Source organism: Embiotoca jacksoni, unplaced genomic scaffold (genome assembly GCF_022577435.1).
Source record: "Embiotoca jacksoni isolate LCO1_2020_lvr unplaced genomic scaffold, fEmbJac1.0.p SCAF_6, whole genome shotgun sequence".
In the NCBI taxonomy this organism is placed as follows: domain Eukaryota; kingdom Metazoa; phylum Chordata; class Actinopteri; family Embiotocidae; genus Embiotoca; species Embiotoca jacksoni.
In genome coordinates this window covers 4,620,926-4,639,988 of record NW_027185414.1, presented here as the reverse complement: position 1 = coordinate 4,639,988, position 19,063 = coordinate 4,620,926, and the positions used below count along the sequence as shown (strand labels likewise).

Below are 19,063 nucleotides of genomic sequence, written 5' to 3'. Positions count from 1 at the left end.
AGAGTACTTGCAGTTGAGAACTCTCAAATTTATCATTACAGTTTTGTTTTTTCTTTTTTGTCATACAGAAACAAAATAATGGTGAAGATGGCTGAAAGAAGCAGAGGCATGTAAAATGCAGCTAAAACACTGAATAAACTCATTTGGTATCTTAAGTATTTGGAAGAAGGTGACGTTTCTTTCTGAAATAAAGGTGTGCAGTATAGTGGACAGGCTTTTCTAATAGGGGCCACAGTGCTTTAACCATTTACATGAACTGCACCAAGAAGACAGGAGAGGTAACTGACAGCCTGCGTAGCGACTACTGAGGTACACCGTTATTGATCTGTGTGCCGAGCGGAAGCAGAACGTGATCAATACATTTGGCAAAGATGGGGTGCGACAAAAGGACGTGAATCAGTCTGAGTTGACAACTGATGTCATAGTTACAACTCATAACAGAACAGAGCTCATACCTGACACTATATACTGTTAATAAATGATGTTATTATACCCACACTGACTTTTAGGCCAAGGTTTTCCTTTGTTTTTGGAGAGTTCAGGTACTGTGGTAGCGGTGGGGGTGGAGGGCAGTTTCTTTACTAAATCTATGCATTTTCAGGTAATTTTAGACTATTAGTATTACAATATTTGAAAATGCACTATAAAAAATGGTAATTACTAAATATGGACAAAACAGAGCTTATTGAGAAGCTATAGTGGCGTAAGTGCTGTGAAAGAACAGTTGGGTTCTGCTCTTGTGTTATAATGGTAGGGAAAACCCTGCTGTTGGCCAATTTGATGATGACACTGTACGTCCCTCTGACTGAGTTCAATCTCTCAAGATGGTATTATGTGAAAATTGAAATATTCAACTTTGAAACAAGTATGTGAACAAGTGATGTGGAAGAAAAGTCAGGTGATCATAAAAAAAAACAAAAGCTTCCCTCTTTCCTCTTTCCTCTTGTTTCATTTACCGGTTTTGGTCCTAATTTTCTCTTTAGACCTCAGCGACAGTCTGAAGAAACTCAGAAGTGAGTAGAAGTGATGGGACGTTGTGTGGGAAGTTGCTTTGTTTAGTCACGATGGTCTTTTCCTCTGTTGCTACAGAAGACACAGAAAGTTTTTCATCTTTTTGTCATGGCAGTGCAACAAAGCAGTTGGTTTGAGCATGTGGGCAGCACGCTTCAGCATCCAATTTAACACAAGATCACAGAGAAGGAGGACACATCCCCTCCACCCCAGAACAGAAAGGACCTGCTGTCTCTTCAGATGAAAGCAGGTGCACAGTGACAGGCAGTAAATGTCAGACCGCGGGTCCAATGAAGGCAACCGAGCGAAGGAGTGAGTCACAGATACGTCCTGCAGTGCAGTGTGGAAGATGTTCTGTAGGGATGGAGATCATTAGTTCATTAGTCAGATTGAATGGTTAACAATTGTAGTTTCTACGCTGATCCTCACACTCAAGCTATCAGTGATGGTACTCACACCAAGGAATAAAACCTTAATGGTATTCTGTGAACTGTTTCAGAGGGAGATTTTTAGTCATTTCTCCTCAGAGGTCAGTGAGAGAGGTGAATGGATCAGTCGACAAGCTGACACGTGCAGCTCAATACTGTTAGTTTCTGCAGTCAGAGCAGAGGAGGGTTGTTTAAGGACTGTGTGTTCAGGGCCGCTGCTTACTGGACTGGACAGAGTTCACTCTTATTTTGTATTTCTGTATCCGTATGAGAGAGAACACAGTGTCCAGTCCAGGCAGAGTGCAATTGGCTGAGTTGTACACAACTGACTCCTCACAGTAGAGTACATAAAACAATCTGCTGTGGGTCGCTGTGGGGCGTTTTGCAGCAGCATCACTGCCTCTACACCTGTTTACTGTGAAACACATTCAGGGTTGTTGAACTCGGTATTATATGTGTGACAGTAATGAGCAGCTTGATCTGAACTCTGGTACCACTTTCACAGAAGATCCCCTTTCTTATTGAGTTAAAACTGAAAGCTTTTTTAATTGTTAATTTACAATTTACTGCTATAGTTAGATAATTTATTAAGAGCAACTTTTCAGTTGCCAGGTTGTGAAAAACCCTGTTTTTATAAAAAAAAAAAAAAAAAATGCTAAAAAGTCATTTATAAAAGGCCAGAAACCATCAGGTTTGCAGTCACATGTGTCAACTGAGTAAACAAATTGTAGTAAATAATCTAATAAAAAAAGACTGGAAAAATGCTCTTTAGATCTGTGGAGAGTGAAATGTTTGATCATACCAGAATATAGTTACATCTGATTATGCACATATCATCAAGGCTGCAGTTGGAAATATCAACAAAAAGATAATAAAATATAGCCGCAAGAGGCAATGATCGGGGTCCGACCAAATTGCAAGCAGAGGACAAAAGCACATGACAGTAAATTACATAAACACACTGCAACATCGTACTTGTCCACCAGTGGATTCAAACCATGGACCTTAAGGTCCCCAGAGAAGGTGGCTTACAGATTGCACCATCAGGGAGACAAACCGTGTACAAACGTCTAGTAACTGGAGACAAAGATATTACATGTATGAAAAAAATCTCATCATTCTGATGATGTCAGGTGTATTGTAGTGAAGTTGATGGCATAATGGTGCAGAGGTTAGTGGTGTTGCTTCGCAGCAAGAACATTGGGGGATTGAGATCTGCCTGGGTCTAGATTTGGTGAATTTTCATCAATTGTTTGAGAAATAAAAAAAATAGTTGTCACAATGCAGAGGATGTCCTGAAAATAAAATCAGCTTTCTCGGCCAAAGCGGTGATTTATTGTAATTTTTTTTTAAGTGTGGAATGTGAAATGACTGGAAATCTACGAAATGTCTTTTTAACTTTGTATTTTTTAAGTTTATCAATTTCAATTGTTTTTACGTGTTCATACCATTATTATTTATTGTTTGGAGTTTTTAGGTTGTGTTTTAAGTTCTTGGCTTTCCGTTGGGTATTAGATGCCAACAACATCACTATGGTACACCATCAAAATGATGCAGATTTTTTGTCAAACTTTTATAACCAATATTTTGACTTTTTCATGCATTTTAACTGCGCTACATTTCAGTTCAGTTTGGTCAAACGGTGAGTCTGCATTGGTATTCAATATCTTCCTGTAATTTGTAATGTATGCATACATTTTTTTTTATTTCCCCCAAAGTTTTAACCAAGCCAAGCCCCAGGCGCGGCTCGATCCCATAAAGGCCATTTTCCACTCGTTCCGTGTCCGACGCGGTTGCCGGAGTGAATCGCCTTCATTAAAGTCGATGATTCATCTCTCACCAGCGTCCCAGAAGCGGCTCGCCGCGCTGCTCTGTTAAAGACAGGCAGCGAATCTATTTCTGACGGAAGCCGCTCGGAGACCGCGGGAATTTCGAATAGAGCAGATCGACCGGGCAGGAAGTTTGTTGAGAAAACAAAATTAAACTCCATAGAAATCAAGGAAACATGACTGACACGCAGGCGGTTGAATATGAGGCCACGCAGACGGACACATCTTCGGTGGAATATAGTGAGACAGCGATAACTACTGCACCACCATGCCACCAACTTCATCACAACACACCTGACAACACCAGAATGATGTGACTGTTTTTGCACTTGTAAAACCTTTCTATCAAGTTACTAGATGCTTGTCCAAATGCGTATCTCCCCGGTGGTGCAGTGTGTGTCATCATGCTGGGGATCTTCAGGTTTGTGGGTCGAATCCTCTTTGGAACAAATGGTCCACACTGTTTCAGTGTCTGCATCTGCTTCAGTTTCTTTCATAGGCTATATTTGTCTTCGTTCTTATCTCTTTCACTGACCAACTTTGATGTTTTATTGACAGTGCTGACTCATCTGTTCACAGAAGTGATGGTTCAAGCCAGCAGGAAGTGCAAATTACACAGTGAGGAAAAGTGCAATGAATTTGTTTTCAAAAGAGAAGAAAAAAAGCTGGGCAGGAAGCATGACTTGATAATGATGAGTGTAATTAAGTGTGTGAATGTGTTTTCCATCCAACTGGGGCCAAGAACCTCATTTTACATTTATTGTGACACGTTTCTGACTCACAAGGACCCGAGATGTGACTTTCTGTGTGGATGTATGCTTTTATGCATTTACTGCTGTGTGTCATATTTCCATATATATATGTGTGTGTGTGTGTGTGTGTGTGTGTGTGTGTGTGTGTGTGTGTGTGTGTGGCAGTAGTCATATCTGTTTGGTGATCTGATATGACATAAGATCATCCTAGGAGATACATTACATCACCTTTTGATTGCACATATATGGATATTTATAACTCCTTGGAGTCACCCACCGTAAGCAGGAAACAATGATGAAAGGATTTGGTCATGAAGAATACATTTGCCACAACATCCCTGTCAACACCAAATGATTTGAATGCAGGCAGTTGTTTTTTTTTCTCAGTTAAAAGCAGAGCAGTGAGGCTGGAGTTGAAGATAGGCTTATCTTCAGGGGACACTTTCTGGAGTCAGCTGTCAATCAGTTGGTGACATAGTGACATCAGTTGAGTTTTATGGACGTTTATTTTATTGCGCACAGAGCCTCCAGCTGTGAACAGAAGATGTCTCTGTATTCCTATAAAATCCCGATGATGGGGGTCATAATATCTGCGGAGTTCAGTTATTCACTGTCTCTGGACCAGCTCCAGCACTTGTTCTAGTGACATCATCCCTACGATCACAATTTATGCTGCTTTCAAATGGAGCTTCTGAAATCGTGGTTACAACACGGTACGCTGTGTGCACCGTAGGCTTGGAGTCCAAGTGGTGAAGTCGCAAAAACACCTTTGCAAGGCTACGGCAACATGGACAGCTATCTGTGGTCTAGAAGCCACAGAAGTTAACAATTCAGCAAGGCAACAGGGGGCTAACGTAATGCAGGAAATGCGAAGGCTCCTCGGGAAAAGAGGAGACTATTGGGAAGATCAACATTTTCCTCATATGTTGGCTATTGTCTAAGCTATGAAGACAAACTTGACTAAAAATACAATATATTAGCTTAACATACAACGAAAAATGAACCTCCATGTCCTCTGCCATTTCCGTAAACGTCAGCAAACACGTCACAAGTCGTGATATCGAGGCTTATAGAAAATGTCAAGTTCTGACGTCATGAATATCACATGTGGGGGCAGTTCATGTGGAATCTTCTTACGTACACGGTAACTACGACCCGATTTGAACGCAGCATTATTCAGGATCGTATTGATCGTGCTCCAAATTTTAGCCAATTAAATGTAAATTGTGTTCAGTTTTTATTACTGACCAGTTTTCAACAAATTTTTCATGCCACATCGTAGAAACTACGCGATGGATTGTCAGGGAATTTTGTACAAACCTTCATAGTCATCAGATTATTAATCATTCAGCCTTTTGAAACCCTCTGACTGAATTGTGGTTTCGAGTAAAATATATGTTTATGACCAAATGCCTGCAAAACTGACAGCTGTCATCCCAGGAGCCGTGTCAGCTGCCGTTGGCCACGTCATAACGTCAACGCTCCAACCTCATAATTGTAACCGTCACACCAACTTCTTTTACAGCAAATGTCAATTGTTTCAAACATATAATAATTTGAAATTAAATTGCTGTAAATAATAATAAAAAAAATTTAAAAAAAATTCCCACCTTTAGTCTGGGCACCATCATGTTAACTCTCCATCATAGTGGTCTAATAATGTGTCCAGTCTAATCTTAACTGCTGCATCGTAGTCTGTCAGCAGTGACATTTGATAAAGCTGCTGCGAGGCTGCAGTCTTTCATCCAGAAGAGCACACGCAGCTCACAAAATGTAAAGTGGTTGTCTGAAAAATGTATAACTAAGGTGTAACCATCATATATTTCTTAATCATGCATTTTCTGTGCATCAGTAGGCCAGCCGCAATATATTATATAACTGCAATTTATGGAAATAGAGACAGTGAATCACGCCCACATATTTTATTGTAAATAAAAGACAAAATAGTTTTCCTTCTTTGGGAACAAATTAAAACAGTTATTCAGCAGGCATACCACACACAGTGAAGCTACTCATAACAGCTTCATACTGAACGTAAGACATTAGTTTAGTTTATGGCCATATACTGGCACAGTTAAACTCCACAGCGAACCACAAGCAGTGTGGTGACATATATGCTTCATAACTAGTCAACATTAGCATGTGTAGCCTCTGGACACAATACAAACAGTACTACCACATCAGCACGAGTATCATACAGTACATCCAGAATGATACAGTTTTACAGACTACGGTTTTCAGAAGTCACAGTGGAAATAATCACAAAGGCAATGCGAAGATGCAGAATACTGTTGATATGGAGAAAAACGCTCCACTCTCCTTCTCACACCTTACTCCATACAGTGATCAGTGCTCCTCCCTTTACAGCCCTGTAGAAACACGCAGAGCATCTGGATATTTGTCAGATACGCTCTCCTTACAACAGCTTCACCACTTACCTAATTCGTCATCGTTTTCTGTTGTGGCATGGAAAACTATCAAGTCGTCAAAGCTCTAAAAAAAATAGACAGACCTAAAAATACAAACACTAAAATAAATACTTTGGATGCAAATGAGGTGTGTGGTTCCCCCGTCCCATGATAGAGATCAAATCCCACAGTGTGTACATCACGCCTACAGCACATCTGATGAGATGGTGTGCCAGCGCGCGGTTTCCATTTGCCCCAGGTTGCACATTTCCCTCCAGTGTCCCTGCCCCGCCTCCGAGGCATCGCCGCCAATCAGAACGCGACCCAGGACACTGCTCCTAGTGTAGAGACGACCCTGAGGACACACAGACACAACTGGATTCAAAATTTGACATTAAGGATAGCGTTACCAGTGTCTCACTGTATATAAGGATGGGACTTTTGTACGACTTCCTACCTGCATGATGATGAATTCAAGGACCAATGGCAGCTGAGTGATGTCACCAGGGGGCAGGTCAAACAGGAATGGAGCATTCCAGATGGGGTTCGGACCCCTGACCCCTTTGGTCTCCTTAGTACCAATTACTTTACCATCCTGACGCAAGTTAATGACAACATAGTGATCTGTAGAAAAACAGTACATCTTCAGTTATGATTTTATTATATGTATTTCATGGTTTAATTACATTGTTTAAGTAAATAAAAAAATAAAACTGTTGCTGCCAGGAGCAGCGAAATCATGTTTCAAGTCTTCCTTTGTACATCAATTCAAGCGTGCTAATTAGATTTACTAAAATTAAAAGAAATGTGTCACTAACACATAAGAATCATGTATCTGCATCAAGCGTGCGTTTCCCCAGATGTCAGGGACAGTTTGATCCTAAAACTCAGGAGAGGCACACTGTCAGTTTGGGTGTGAAAAACCACAACATCAGTTGTTTATCTTTCACAGAATCTTCCTCCTCTGCTTACTACCATCATCCCAGTGAAATATGGTACAGAGAGGAGGGGAAATGGCACTAGACTGATCGGATCTTAACCTGATTATTTTACAAGCCAATCAGGGATTCAGTCTGTCTGCCTTTGGCTGTAGGAACACATGAGGATACTGTGTGTTTATGTGCATTGCAGCTTATATAGCAAAATCTAGTCCTCCTCCTTAGCATAACGACTGGAGGGATGATATGGTGGTTCACTTGAACTTGTAAAAGTAAATGCACCTCCCAGGACTTAGGATATAAATTGAATTAATATTTCTTAACTACTGTATTCCATTTGTTTGGTATTGTCATAATAAACAGAAAATATGTTCACTGTTCGACATGTGAGGCTGAGGCAGGCATTTCCTTCTTAAATTGTAAATCATTTTTTGAAATAAGAAACATTTACTTTCAAAAGTTCAACTCTGTAATTTCACATTTCAAAGAGCTTGATGTCCTCTAGAAATGTAAAATACTTGCTGGAGCAGGAGACACTGCATATGTTGCTGCCAAGTATGTATAAAAATATCACAACCTGCTGGACAGTGAGTGACCATGTTTCCATGACGTCAGAGGATAATACACTGACTTTCATTCATTTTCCAACTATTTCCTGCCTAACGCTAACCTTGCCCGTAAAACATCTTCCCCTTCACATGTAATGATTTGTTATGGGGACCTTTATTGTCCCCATAAGGGAGCCAAGTCCCCATAATGTGTTAATGAATTAAGGTCCCTGCAACATGAGTGACCCCCCCCCCCCCCACACACACACACACACACACACAAACACACACAGTATACTACTCTATTGAATATATCATAAATATCTATCAATCTTAACATTGTGTTCAAATTCATATTACTATTTTTGTGTACTGTGCAGATTTTTGGACAAACTGCATCTTAATGGTGTGTCAACATAATTCTTGAAACTTGCCAATAAAGCCAATTGAACTGAACCGAGCTGAACTGAATTGAATTAAATCAAATTAAATCAAATGAAATGAAATTATATTAAATTGAATTGCTACTAGCATGTGAAAGTATTGACACTGCAGCTCTCCAGAGATGTACAGCATCTTTTAGCTCTTTGCTTTGGTTCTTCGCCTCGCAACTTTACTGTTTCCGTTGACCGATCAATAAACCGATTGAATAAACTGACTGTGCGCTAGCTGTTTAGTATCAGCGGACAAAGCCAGCAACTGCCAAGTGAAGACAGTGGAGCAATGAGCAGCTAAAGAGCCAGATACGTCCCCCAGGAGTTGATGGAGAGCAAAATGGAGCTAAAAGAGTGACTAAGCTGATTCATGGTGCACCACACCAGAAAACAATAATATGGGACATTAATGGAGGCGTGACAAATATTTGATTTCATTGTTTAGGTATGAGGCTGACTGTCACCTGGAGCTCCTGGGATCCGTGTGAGCTTGGCCAGACTCTCAGCCTTTCGGACCATCACCTTGATGCGCTGCGCCAGTGTCTGGTACTGCAGCAGGATGAACAGCTGCCCTAAAGCCCGCGGCACACACACCGAGCTCTTCCTGTGACCCAACGTTTCCTGAGAACTCACACTCTGAGAGCAGGAAGGAAAACAGAAGAAACATAAGAGATCAAGAAAAAATATGACAGATTTAGCAAAAGGGGAAAAAAAAAGTCTTCTTTCGCTCAGCAGATGTTTGCCTCCTTTTTTTTTGAGAGGCCGGGAATGAAATAAAACCAACGAAAGAAACCAAAAGAAAAGAGCTGAGTCATGCAGTTAAGCACTGAAATCCCATGTTTGTGAATATGTTTCTACAGTGCTGTCAGTGAATGAGTCGACCCAAGGCACTAATACTCAGATCAGTGATCAGTTCCCCATAAAGGGATTCACTGTGAATTACTGCCAGGCAAAATCATAGTTTTTCTTCATTTGTCGAGGCATCTTGAACAGACCCGACTGAGGAGATTTGAAGTGTTAGATTTGTGTTACATATAGTCACTTAAAGCTGATCAGTGTTAATGGTTGTCTTCACATGTAGCTGTCAGGATTAAGGACTCTATTTGACCACCCACCCTTTAAGACATAACATATTTATGCACCAAGCCACTATGGATAGAATTAATAGAGAATGTGTTCATGTCAGCTCTCATTAGCTTGCATTGTCTGGGGTCCGATGAGTCACTTTCTGCTGTCAAATGGCGTGTTATGGAGTATCAGCCCGCCAGCGACTTTGTGAGGCCATGGCAGCAGAGTGTGAAGGAAATTTATCAAACAAGTGACTTTCGGTTCACTGCCACATTGTCAAGCCAACCTTAAATCTTCAACCAAATGTTGTTTTTTCAGGGGAGTAAAACAATAGCAAAAAAACATTATTTTCCTCAGGCACAATATAGTTTAAATTACAAAGTGTTATGTAATTTTTTGGCTCTTATTTTTACAGCGATAGCAGAAGTCTGTTGTTATTTGGGAACTCTGTACACTCTAGATATTTAGGGTTACATAACAGACCCAAACAGACTGATTCTATGAGTCATCCAGTGGTTTTCTAAGCATGGAAGCCGAAGAAGAAAGGGAAGCAAAACATTTTAAGTTTGGCAAACTTCCTACTGCTTCCAAACTTTGATTTGTGCAGAAATGATTGACTCAACATTCACACTCTGTCAGCAACAACTTCACATTCACAATCATGTAGCTGCTCAGAACAACAGTGCCGTCTTTATCTATCAACCACAAGTGTAGCACGATCTGTCATTCAACCTCCCTGCCAAGATTTTCTTAGGATGTAAACATTTCAGCCACAAATTTGACAAACGTCAGCTTTACTGCCACCTGCTGAATAAAAAAAACACTAACGCAGCGCTCAGAGGGGACACTTGTGTCAGGAAGTAAGGGAGAAATATTTTGCTGTCTTTACTTTACACCAGTTCAACACACTTTTTTTTTCTCAAATTATAAGTTAGTCAGAAGGTCAGTTGCCATCTGGAGACTTTGTATTTCAACCCTCTTCCAGTAACATGAATCATTATTATTATTTCAGTCAGTGAAATGTCCAGCATGCCTAAACTAATAAGACTGATAAATTATTGGTTTTAGTTTCTTGCAGATATATTGGTATCAGTGGATATGCAGCCCAGTATCACAGCAAAGTGAGTAATAAACACGCCCATCCACTAAAGGGAAATGTGTCTTTGACACATGCGGCGTTGTATAGACACGAGAAGAACACGGATGTAAAACACAGGTCATGTGACAATCATCTCTCGACAGGGATAATGAGACTAACAAAGGATGCTGAAATCCATGTAGTGTTGTATATGGTGGCTTAAGTCGCAGCCTGTTACCCAGGAGGATGGGGTTTGAGCTCTGGGGGTGAAAAGTGTTTTTGAGGGGTTTTTTTTCCGAACCATAACCACATGGGTTGACACGTGGTTTTGTTTGCCTTGATATGCTTCCTTCTAGTGTACAGGTGTGTGTTACACATTTTGCTATGATAGCAGGTCAGCCAATAAGAAAGAAGAAATTGCAATATAGAAAGTGCAAGTAACAAGTTAATCATTACAGCTAAATAGTCTCATGATATATTTGTATATATTTGTTTCTGCACCCTGATTGGGGACGATAATGTAAAATAACTGCCAGTAGTGCTGAGCCTGAAACTTAGCCTTGCCTGACTTTGCAAGTAATGGGAAAAGGCATTTTTTTTAATAAACCATAGGCGCCTGCTTTCAGCCCAAAAGCTGAAATAAGCTTAGGGACAAAAAAAGTAAGACGAGATCAGTTGGTAGGTGACTTACAGTGGTGTCCTGATACGGTTTGTGCTTTTAAGGATTTCTGCAGCAATGGAGAAGAGAAATGTTTGTTATGGACAAAATATGGTGGCAATACCTTGGATTTACTGTTCATACATGACTTATCTGCCATCTGTTTATAAAGATTAAGAGATCGATCCTACAGTACAGAATAGATATAAGAGAAAACTGCAGGGATGATATATGACTGTGATTAAAAATAAAGAGCCTGCGTCCTCCAAAAAAAAATCTGCTGATTAACCTGACTGTTCCACTTTCGCAAAAATGACTGCCACATCATGCACCCCACTCCGATGAAGTGTTAAAACAAGTAATCCAATGTTGGTGAATAATCATCAATAATCCAGCCGGTCCCATACACTGATTAAAAAACCTGGTGTTTTACTATAAATCCAGGAAGCGCCAAGCGTGAAAGCTGGAGTCATCAGTGTTCAGCCTCTGAAAACACGCCCACTGCTGAGCGGTTCTGCTCTTCCTGCTCCACATCCACACACATTGACACTAGGCAGCTGCTGCTACAGAGGAAGAGGAAGGTGATGGTTTCTGCATCAGGGAGGAGAACACCTGAGTCTGATTTTCACCTCACTGTAACATGGGGGGGGGAGACAAGATACTGAAACACAGCACGTCTCAGAGTGACTGACAGTGGATTAATGTCCACTGAAACATCTGGCTCACCTCCCTTCAAAAGCCTCATATTAATACCTTCTGGCAGCGTCTCAGCGGAGCCGCAGAGGGCACGGCGTGGGTGCGCTGCCAATTTGCTGCACTCTGCTTATTTGCTCTGCAGTCGCTAACAACAATGTCACCATGACTAACAACATTGGAAAAGTGACTAATGGGAGAGCTGATTAGACGCTACATTCCTTCATGGATAAAACATGATTTGTGTTATTTGTAGGGCCGCATGCAGAGTTTCCCCAGTTCGTTAAATCAGATGGAAATTTGGATTTTTGAAAGTGATATAGGACATTTACCAAAACAGCAGTTCAAAAGTACATACTGTCAGCGAAACACACACACACACACACACACACACACACACACACACACACACACACACACACAAACCCCGTAGTCCACTCTGTATGTATCTGCACAGATGCCTGATAAACTCTACGTAGCTCATCCACGTGTTCTTGTACCTTTTGTTTCCTGTTTGAGTCTGGCTAAAATTAGCATGGGTCTAAGGTCTGTGTACAATTTTTATTGGATCTGACAGGACCCAAAAGGGCCTCAGAGGAAGAGTTGTTACTTTAGAAACGCAGGCGCCATCTTTGGCCAACCAATTACTTTACTGACTTGAATGTGTCTTATCATGAGAGATTGCTTCTTGTTTTTAGGGGGATGTGATTTCTTGCTAAGGTTTAGACAGAAAACTAATTTCCTCTAATATTTCAAATCTAGTTGTAAGCACCACTAAAAGTGCACAAATATAACATTTTTGGTTTTGCTTTAACGTGTTGTAAAGACAACAGTGTGACTCTGCATGGCCAAGAAATAGATCCAGCATGTAAGTCCCTGTAAAACTGCTAGTTGTAGTTTCATATGGGTGAAACACCACTTGCTAATTAGTGAGGTTTAGAGGTGGTGGTAGGCAGATTTTGTTACCTTTGAAGAGAGTCAGGGTAATTGTTTCCCTCTGTTTCCTGTTTTCATGTCTAACTCTATAAAAGAGTGTTGCATTTTAACTAGAGGACGGCTGGTTACTGAGTTTCCTCCTGAGTTCACCTGCCCTTTGTTCTCTTTGTGTGCAAAGCAGCATCAAAGTCCCAAAAGACAGCTGGTATTTCATCATTACGTTTTTCAGACTTGTTTGGTTTGGTACCAGATAAGGCAACAATTAATCTATGTGGGCTAATAACGAACTGGAGGCTTCTCAGCAGCACTTTTGTAAACTCTGCTGACACGTTGTGGCTCAAGTCCAGATGTTTCCGGCCAGTTCCTACTTGGGTGAAAGTCATAGGACCTCTAATTTGCAATCTGCTGTGTTTTGAAATGTTTTTCATTGCACTTTTTGTGATTTCTTGCTCTATATACTCCCTTGAAAGGTTAATTGTAATGTATCCACCAAATGAATGAAATGATTAAAACACCATGTACCTTTTTCAGCTTGCTTTTGGTGGGGCTGAGCTGCCTGGTGTAGGTGGTGGTGGTGTCGGGCTCCCATTCGATCTGCCCACAGGACAGCTCCAACACCCCCAGCGCAGCCTCTCTTAGGCCTGAGAAGTCCCTGCTGTGAACAGCCAGTCTCAAGGTGCAGGTGCGCAGCTCCTCCACAGAGCCCACCTGCAGCACAAAGCTCTGGCTGTGGAGCTCCGGGCTGAGGCTGCGCCGCCGCGATGCTATCTGCTGAGGGGTGGGGCAGAGTGGGGGAAGGCTGGCCCGGACAAACACCCCGCTGCGTCTTCGACTGGCCCCCGAGAGCCCCAGGATGTTGACCACCAAGGTGCCACAGGCAGAGGAGAAGAGCAGGGAGAAGTGCAGGAGGGGGGCTGGCTTGGAGGGGACACAGAGAGTGTTGGAGCCATACTGTAACAGACCGGGCTCCCCCTGCTCGATCGGAGCATCAGCATCAGCATTCAGACAACTGCTCTCACTACAAGTAAAACTTTCCCCGCTCACGGTGCTGCGCCGACCCACCGCCCGACGGGATTTTGACACGAAACTCAACTTGGTGAGAGAGGGCAAAGAGGCTCTGCCATGGGTTCGAGGTTTGTTAGATGAGCGGGGAATAGCAGGAGTGCTGAGGCGCCGCATTGGACAAGTAGACCTCGGGGACGGTACCAGCTCAGCTGACCTGGCAGGGCTGGGGTCAGACGGCAGAGCAGGGAGGTCATCCTCAGAGGGAGAGGAGCTGCTCTTAGAGGAAGGAAAGTCCAACACGTCCCCGTCCAGCTCCTCGTACTGCTGCTTGATCGGCTGCGTACACAGAGACGGAGTCAGCGTCACAGTCACCCTCTCAGCAGGATGAGGAGACAAGAAAACTGCCTCCTTGTCCTCCGATGAAACGCTCTTCCTCCTGCGACAGCAAAGGATGCAGCCAAGAACCAGACAATAGCAGAACACAGCCAGACCCACAGCCAGCAGGATCTGCAGGTGAACTAGAAAACAAAGCAAGCGTCACCGGTTAATATTGTGTTAGTGGGATTAATGAGGAGCATGAGACAGTGAGACAGAGTGAATCTGAGTGAGCAGGAAAAGACAAAGGAAATGGGAAACAGAAAAAAAAAAAAAAGATGGATTCAAAAAGTAGCATCACCAGACTGACAATTCAGCTTTTGAGTTTAACTCTAATTGCAGCCAAATTCATTTGAAAAGAGCAAACTCTAAACCATTATCGTGTGGTGTCTGCATGCTACATCCTAGATGAGATTAAGGAGGAAATGTTATATCATAATTGTATAAATGATACAAGGCAGAAGCAGCACACATGCAAAGCACTGGTATCAATTTTCTTAGCAATCAAATTGTGTGTCTGTATATTTATCATTTAAGCATCATCAGCTGTTCAAAAAAAATGTATGGTCACCATTAAGATTTTATTGACTTCAACTGTTGTCAGTTAAAAAAATAAGTTGGATAAAACATTTTATCACACACTAAATCCATCTCATACCTTTAGCATCATTTTATTTAGATTTCCCTGAACTTAACATCAGCACCTTTGAAAACATGAAATCCTCAGTAGAATATCAAAATAAACGAAGCTTGGGGCTGTTAAATCTGAACCCTAATGTTCATTATGTCCGATAATGAGGGCGCATTGGGATGACTCATCCTTCAGACACACTGGTGGTGGATAGTGGTGACAATAAGGTTGGAAAGCTGTGTGTGAGCTTTAGGCTGTGACCAATGTGAGATCAAACAACTGGCAAAGAAAATATAAATCATTTGCAGAAGAGCAGCTTTGGTCTTGTTTTGGTGCACCACAGATTTAGTTTAAACTAAACAGTGATGTGTCTCTCCCACCCAAAAATGTTTCCATCACAAGGGATTTATCAGAGAATAAAAGCACATGACGTGAGGTGCATCCTTAAATCCTAAATATGACATCCCTGTCACAGCAATTGAGTGTCAGCTGTCAGATCCATCTCAGCCCCTTCAGAGCCCGTCCAGCTCCTCACACTGCCTCCATTAAGAGATGAAGGCACTGATGGGCTGGATGGATGTTGGGAAAAAAAAATGCTGATAAGATTGCTCTAAAATGTGCCTCGGTCTGACCAGCCAGTGGACCTTATTATGGACCAAATGATGTAATGGTGAAACCTGGGCAGTGCCAATTCGGCATTTAATGCACAGTTGCATGTGTGTGTTTGGCTGCTGTTGTGTGCACGGGTTGATCTGTAAACTTTACCCAATCATGCATAGAATAATGGCATGCTATTAATTTACAAAGAAAGTGATTGAAGGTTGTTGTAACATCGAGAATAATCTCATTTTTAATCTAGAAATTGGATAGTGTTTATTCATACAAACTTATTGAAACATTTGGGGCACCCTCTCTGTTACAGCCTCTCTCCACAGTTCATGCCTCAGGTATCCCTCTCTTTAGACTGCCTTCTAACTTCATCTCCAGCTCTTCCTCATGTCTGAGGTCAAATTAACAGGAGGAATTAGTAGCATCGTGTTTGTTTTTAAATCGGCCCTACAGTGCTTTTTTTTTTTTTTTTTTTCTCTGTCGGGAAAATATATACAAGTGCTGCAAGATAAAGCAAACTCGAGGTTACAGAGTTTGCAGACGAACAAAATGAGAACCAATAAAAGATCAAATAGATTCAAAACCATGTCTTACCTCCCAGAGTGTACTGCGACATGTCCCCGGTGTGCGTGTCGAGTCGGTGTGAGCGCGGTTTGGAGAGCGCTGCGTCGCCAGTGCGCAGGGAGCTGAAGCCTGCCAGCCAATGGCTTCATCTGAGGACGGCGCTTTTATTTCAGATGCACTGACGATGCGTCGGAGGCAGAAACGGTCCTGCCTTCCTGAAAACAGTTTAGCCTACCAGTGCTGGTGTTTACTGTCATTTTATCATCTATGCAACTTTGGATGCAAACTAAATTACAAACAAATTGAATACAACTTTTTACTGCACCGCAACATGTCAGCAATCATTCAGTCCAGGGATATATCATGTCATCCTTTTCTCCAATTTAATGTCAGACATTCAGAGGAGTCCTTGAACCGTACGTAAATTAAAAACGCAGAGGCGGGAGTCAGAAAAGAGGAGCAGTCCGTATAATGGACTGTTTTTTTGTCAAAGTAGAGCTTGAAGTGCAAAACAAATGTTTTTGTGTCACTGTCGGGATCAGACAATCCTTCTGTAATACATTCTGATAATCTAGTGAATAAGACACAAGGAGATATGTTTCATACAGCCTACGTTTATTAATCAAGGGGACAACAATTTGAGATTTAAGCATCACAAAATTGAAACCAGTTTATCGAACTAGTCCTGAGGTTAGTTACACCGGGTTTTTATTATATAACATGGTTGACATATATATGACCTGACAGGAAAGAACACTACACACCTCAAATGAGAAAACATGCCAATAGAAGTTTGAAACTAATTGACTAAAGATCAGCAGATCAATAGTTAGAAAGGTGTTGGCAGTCAGAACGTCACATGATCTCTCTTCCAGTTTTGAAGACTAACAAAAACTAGTGCATATTTCACCTCAACCTTAAAGAAAAACTAGATCGAGTAATTACATCGCTATCTCATCCTAGTTGATATGTTATGGAAACACCAGCAAAATGGAGGAATTAATGGAAAATGGGAGAAAAAGGTAGGACTTTTTGGTCTGGTTGGATAACTTCATGTTTCTGACAACAACACCATAGATAAGTTAGAACAATAAACGTGTGGCTAACGACAGTAATCAGTACAAACGTTTATGAGCAAGTGGCTATAGTTATGTTCTGACCAACGTGTATTTAATAAACATTTGACCAATTTAGAAAACATCCTTTATGGTATCATACAACAAGTGGTTCCGACCCAGCGATCTGATTGGTCAACTGTACATTTACGTTCTCAAACGACAGTGACGCGGTCAGGACCGAGGCGCTTGCACCGAGGCCCGTAAGCATCACTGAAGTGCCAATAATCACGTTAAAGCTTCACCCCGGAGCGTAACATTGCTTAAATATTAAATAGTTTGTCCTGCTTCAGCCACATTAATGTCTTCTCAAATAATTAGCTAAACAACAACTTTTATTTTATAAAACTGTGTGCTCTGTGTTGCCTAAGCAACACACACTTGTTCTAGTTGCTGGGTGATTTAAAAATGGCACCAAAGCCCGTCCTCCCCTGTGGATGTGGCTACTGCTTCCAGGAGTGTTACTCTCTGTGGGCAGGTTGAGTGTCCAGGTAACTGTATTGTTACCGTTAGGCGTCGCAGTGATTACAGGTTGAGTTGTGAAAAGGGTTGAACTTCATGGAACAAGAAAACAGACTTCCAACTCCTGGGCCTTTAACAAGCCAACTGCTAGTTTAAAAACTCTTCAGGTAAACAGCTCCATCTACAGGCAGCTTGAGTCATTGCATCTGCCAGGAGGACCTGAGCGACCCTCAGTCATTGGGAGTATCCAGACATGAGACATTGCACACATATACCAGACACCTTCATTTTCTCATCAAAGTAGGCTATGATGAGGAAGTAACAATTCCAAATGTGCTCTTTGAATTTGCATCATGCGAGTTGTTAGAGGATGAAAATGTAAAAACCTTTTCTGTGAAAAATGAGTGTAAAGTGTTTTTACTTTTGTTGCATCCTTACTCTCATTTTCAGTGTGCTTAATGGTTGAATTTCTAATACATGTTATTTTTACACAGGGATTACTTTTGGCATGCCTGTCAAAACCTTCTTCAGCCGGCCAGATAAGCAGGATTTCCATCTCATGGTCCTTTCGGAGAACTTCTGATACGGCCACTTGAGCTCATCACACGTCCTCTCATCGTGACAGGTGTGATAAGAGGTGGGCCATAAGGTATTTCTTACTATGTGAAATGTAACATTAGAATATCCATATTATATACAGTCTCCACAATGACAGTATTAGTGAATGGTTTTTTTGTTTTTTTTATAGCAGTTGTTCGTCTGCGTGCTGACGTCGCCAGAAAATTAGCTATCCGTGTGACCATGTACTTTTGTCTTAACAAAGTAAGAGAAATAGAGCATAAACTTATACAGAAGCAACTGTAAAACCCAGTGACCTGAAAACCTGACCTGGCTGCAGTCAGTTTACCTGCCAGGGATGCCGTCATCTTGGTGGATGCAGAATGGCTGCTGTACATTTAATCTGTAGTTTACAAGCAGAAATAGACACCAGGGGCTCCAATCTACACCTGGTCAATGCAGAGAAAAGTCTAATTCGGGTGTGTTTGCGAGTTTAAAACCGTCGTCGTTGTCTCTTTCCTGTCCATGTTGGTTAAATAACAAATGTATTTGGCCCATCTGAGTGTCCACGGGTGTGTTGGTGTTAAAATGAGGTTTGGTCAGGTGCATCGCTGTCTTGAGGCAGATGTTCTTAAGTCAGATGGTCTTAAGTCAGTGGTGCAGTACTTTACTGTTATTTTAAAGGCACATTTTTAAGGTTGTGATACATATACAGCTCTGGAAAAAATGAAGAGACCACTTCAAAATGATCAGTTTCTCTGGTTTTACTATTTATTGATGTGTTTGAGTAAAAAAAAATATATATTTTTTTAATTTACTCTATAAACTACTGACAGCATTTCTCCCAAATTTCAAAGAAAAATATTGTCATTTAGAGCACTTCACCCCAGCTGCCGTTTCCCATTCTTTTTGGAGGTAACTTGATGTCATCATACGGTTGTTGAGTGACATTCGAATGACTTG

At 41.5% G+C, this 19,063-nt stretch overlaps 1 protein-coding gene across 1 annotated transcript; it reads right to left on the bottom strand.

The window, feature by feature from the left end:
• Positions 1–5,933: 5,933 nt before the first annotated feature.
• On the bottom strand, positions 5,934–16,084 carry LOC138213015 (synaptotagmin-5). The gene is made up of 5 exons (XM_069173810.1): positions 15,996–16,084; positions 13,304–14,304; positions 8,813–8,984; positions 6,886–7,052; positions 5,934–6,783 (listed from the first exon to the last, which is right to left on the bottom strand). Exons 1-5 carry the CDS (start codon positions 16,015–16,017, stop codon positions 6,634–6,636), a joined length of 1,512 nt encoding a protein of 503 aa, XP_069029911.1. The 5' UTR covers positions 16,018–16,084; the 3' UTR covers positions 5,934–6,633.
• Positions 16,085–19,063: the final 2,979 nt, after the last annotated feature.

What these genes read in the sequence shown, in the direction of transcription:
- LOC138213015 (XM_069173810.1), bottom strand. Translation starts at nt 16,017, where the DNA reads ATGTCGCAGTACACTCTGGGAG. An exon ending in ACGGATCCCAGGAGCTCCAG is followed by an intron (nt 7,053 to 8,812) that starts GTGACAGTCAGC and finishes GTTTTTCTACAG; the next exon opens with ATCACTATGTTGTCATTAAC. An exon ending in TTGAATTCATCATCATGCAG is followed by an intron (nt 6,784 to 6,885) that starts GTAGGAAGTCGT and finishes GTGTGTCCTCAG; the next exon opens with GGTCGTCTCTACACTAGGAG.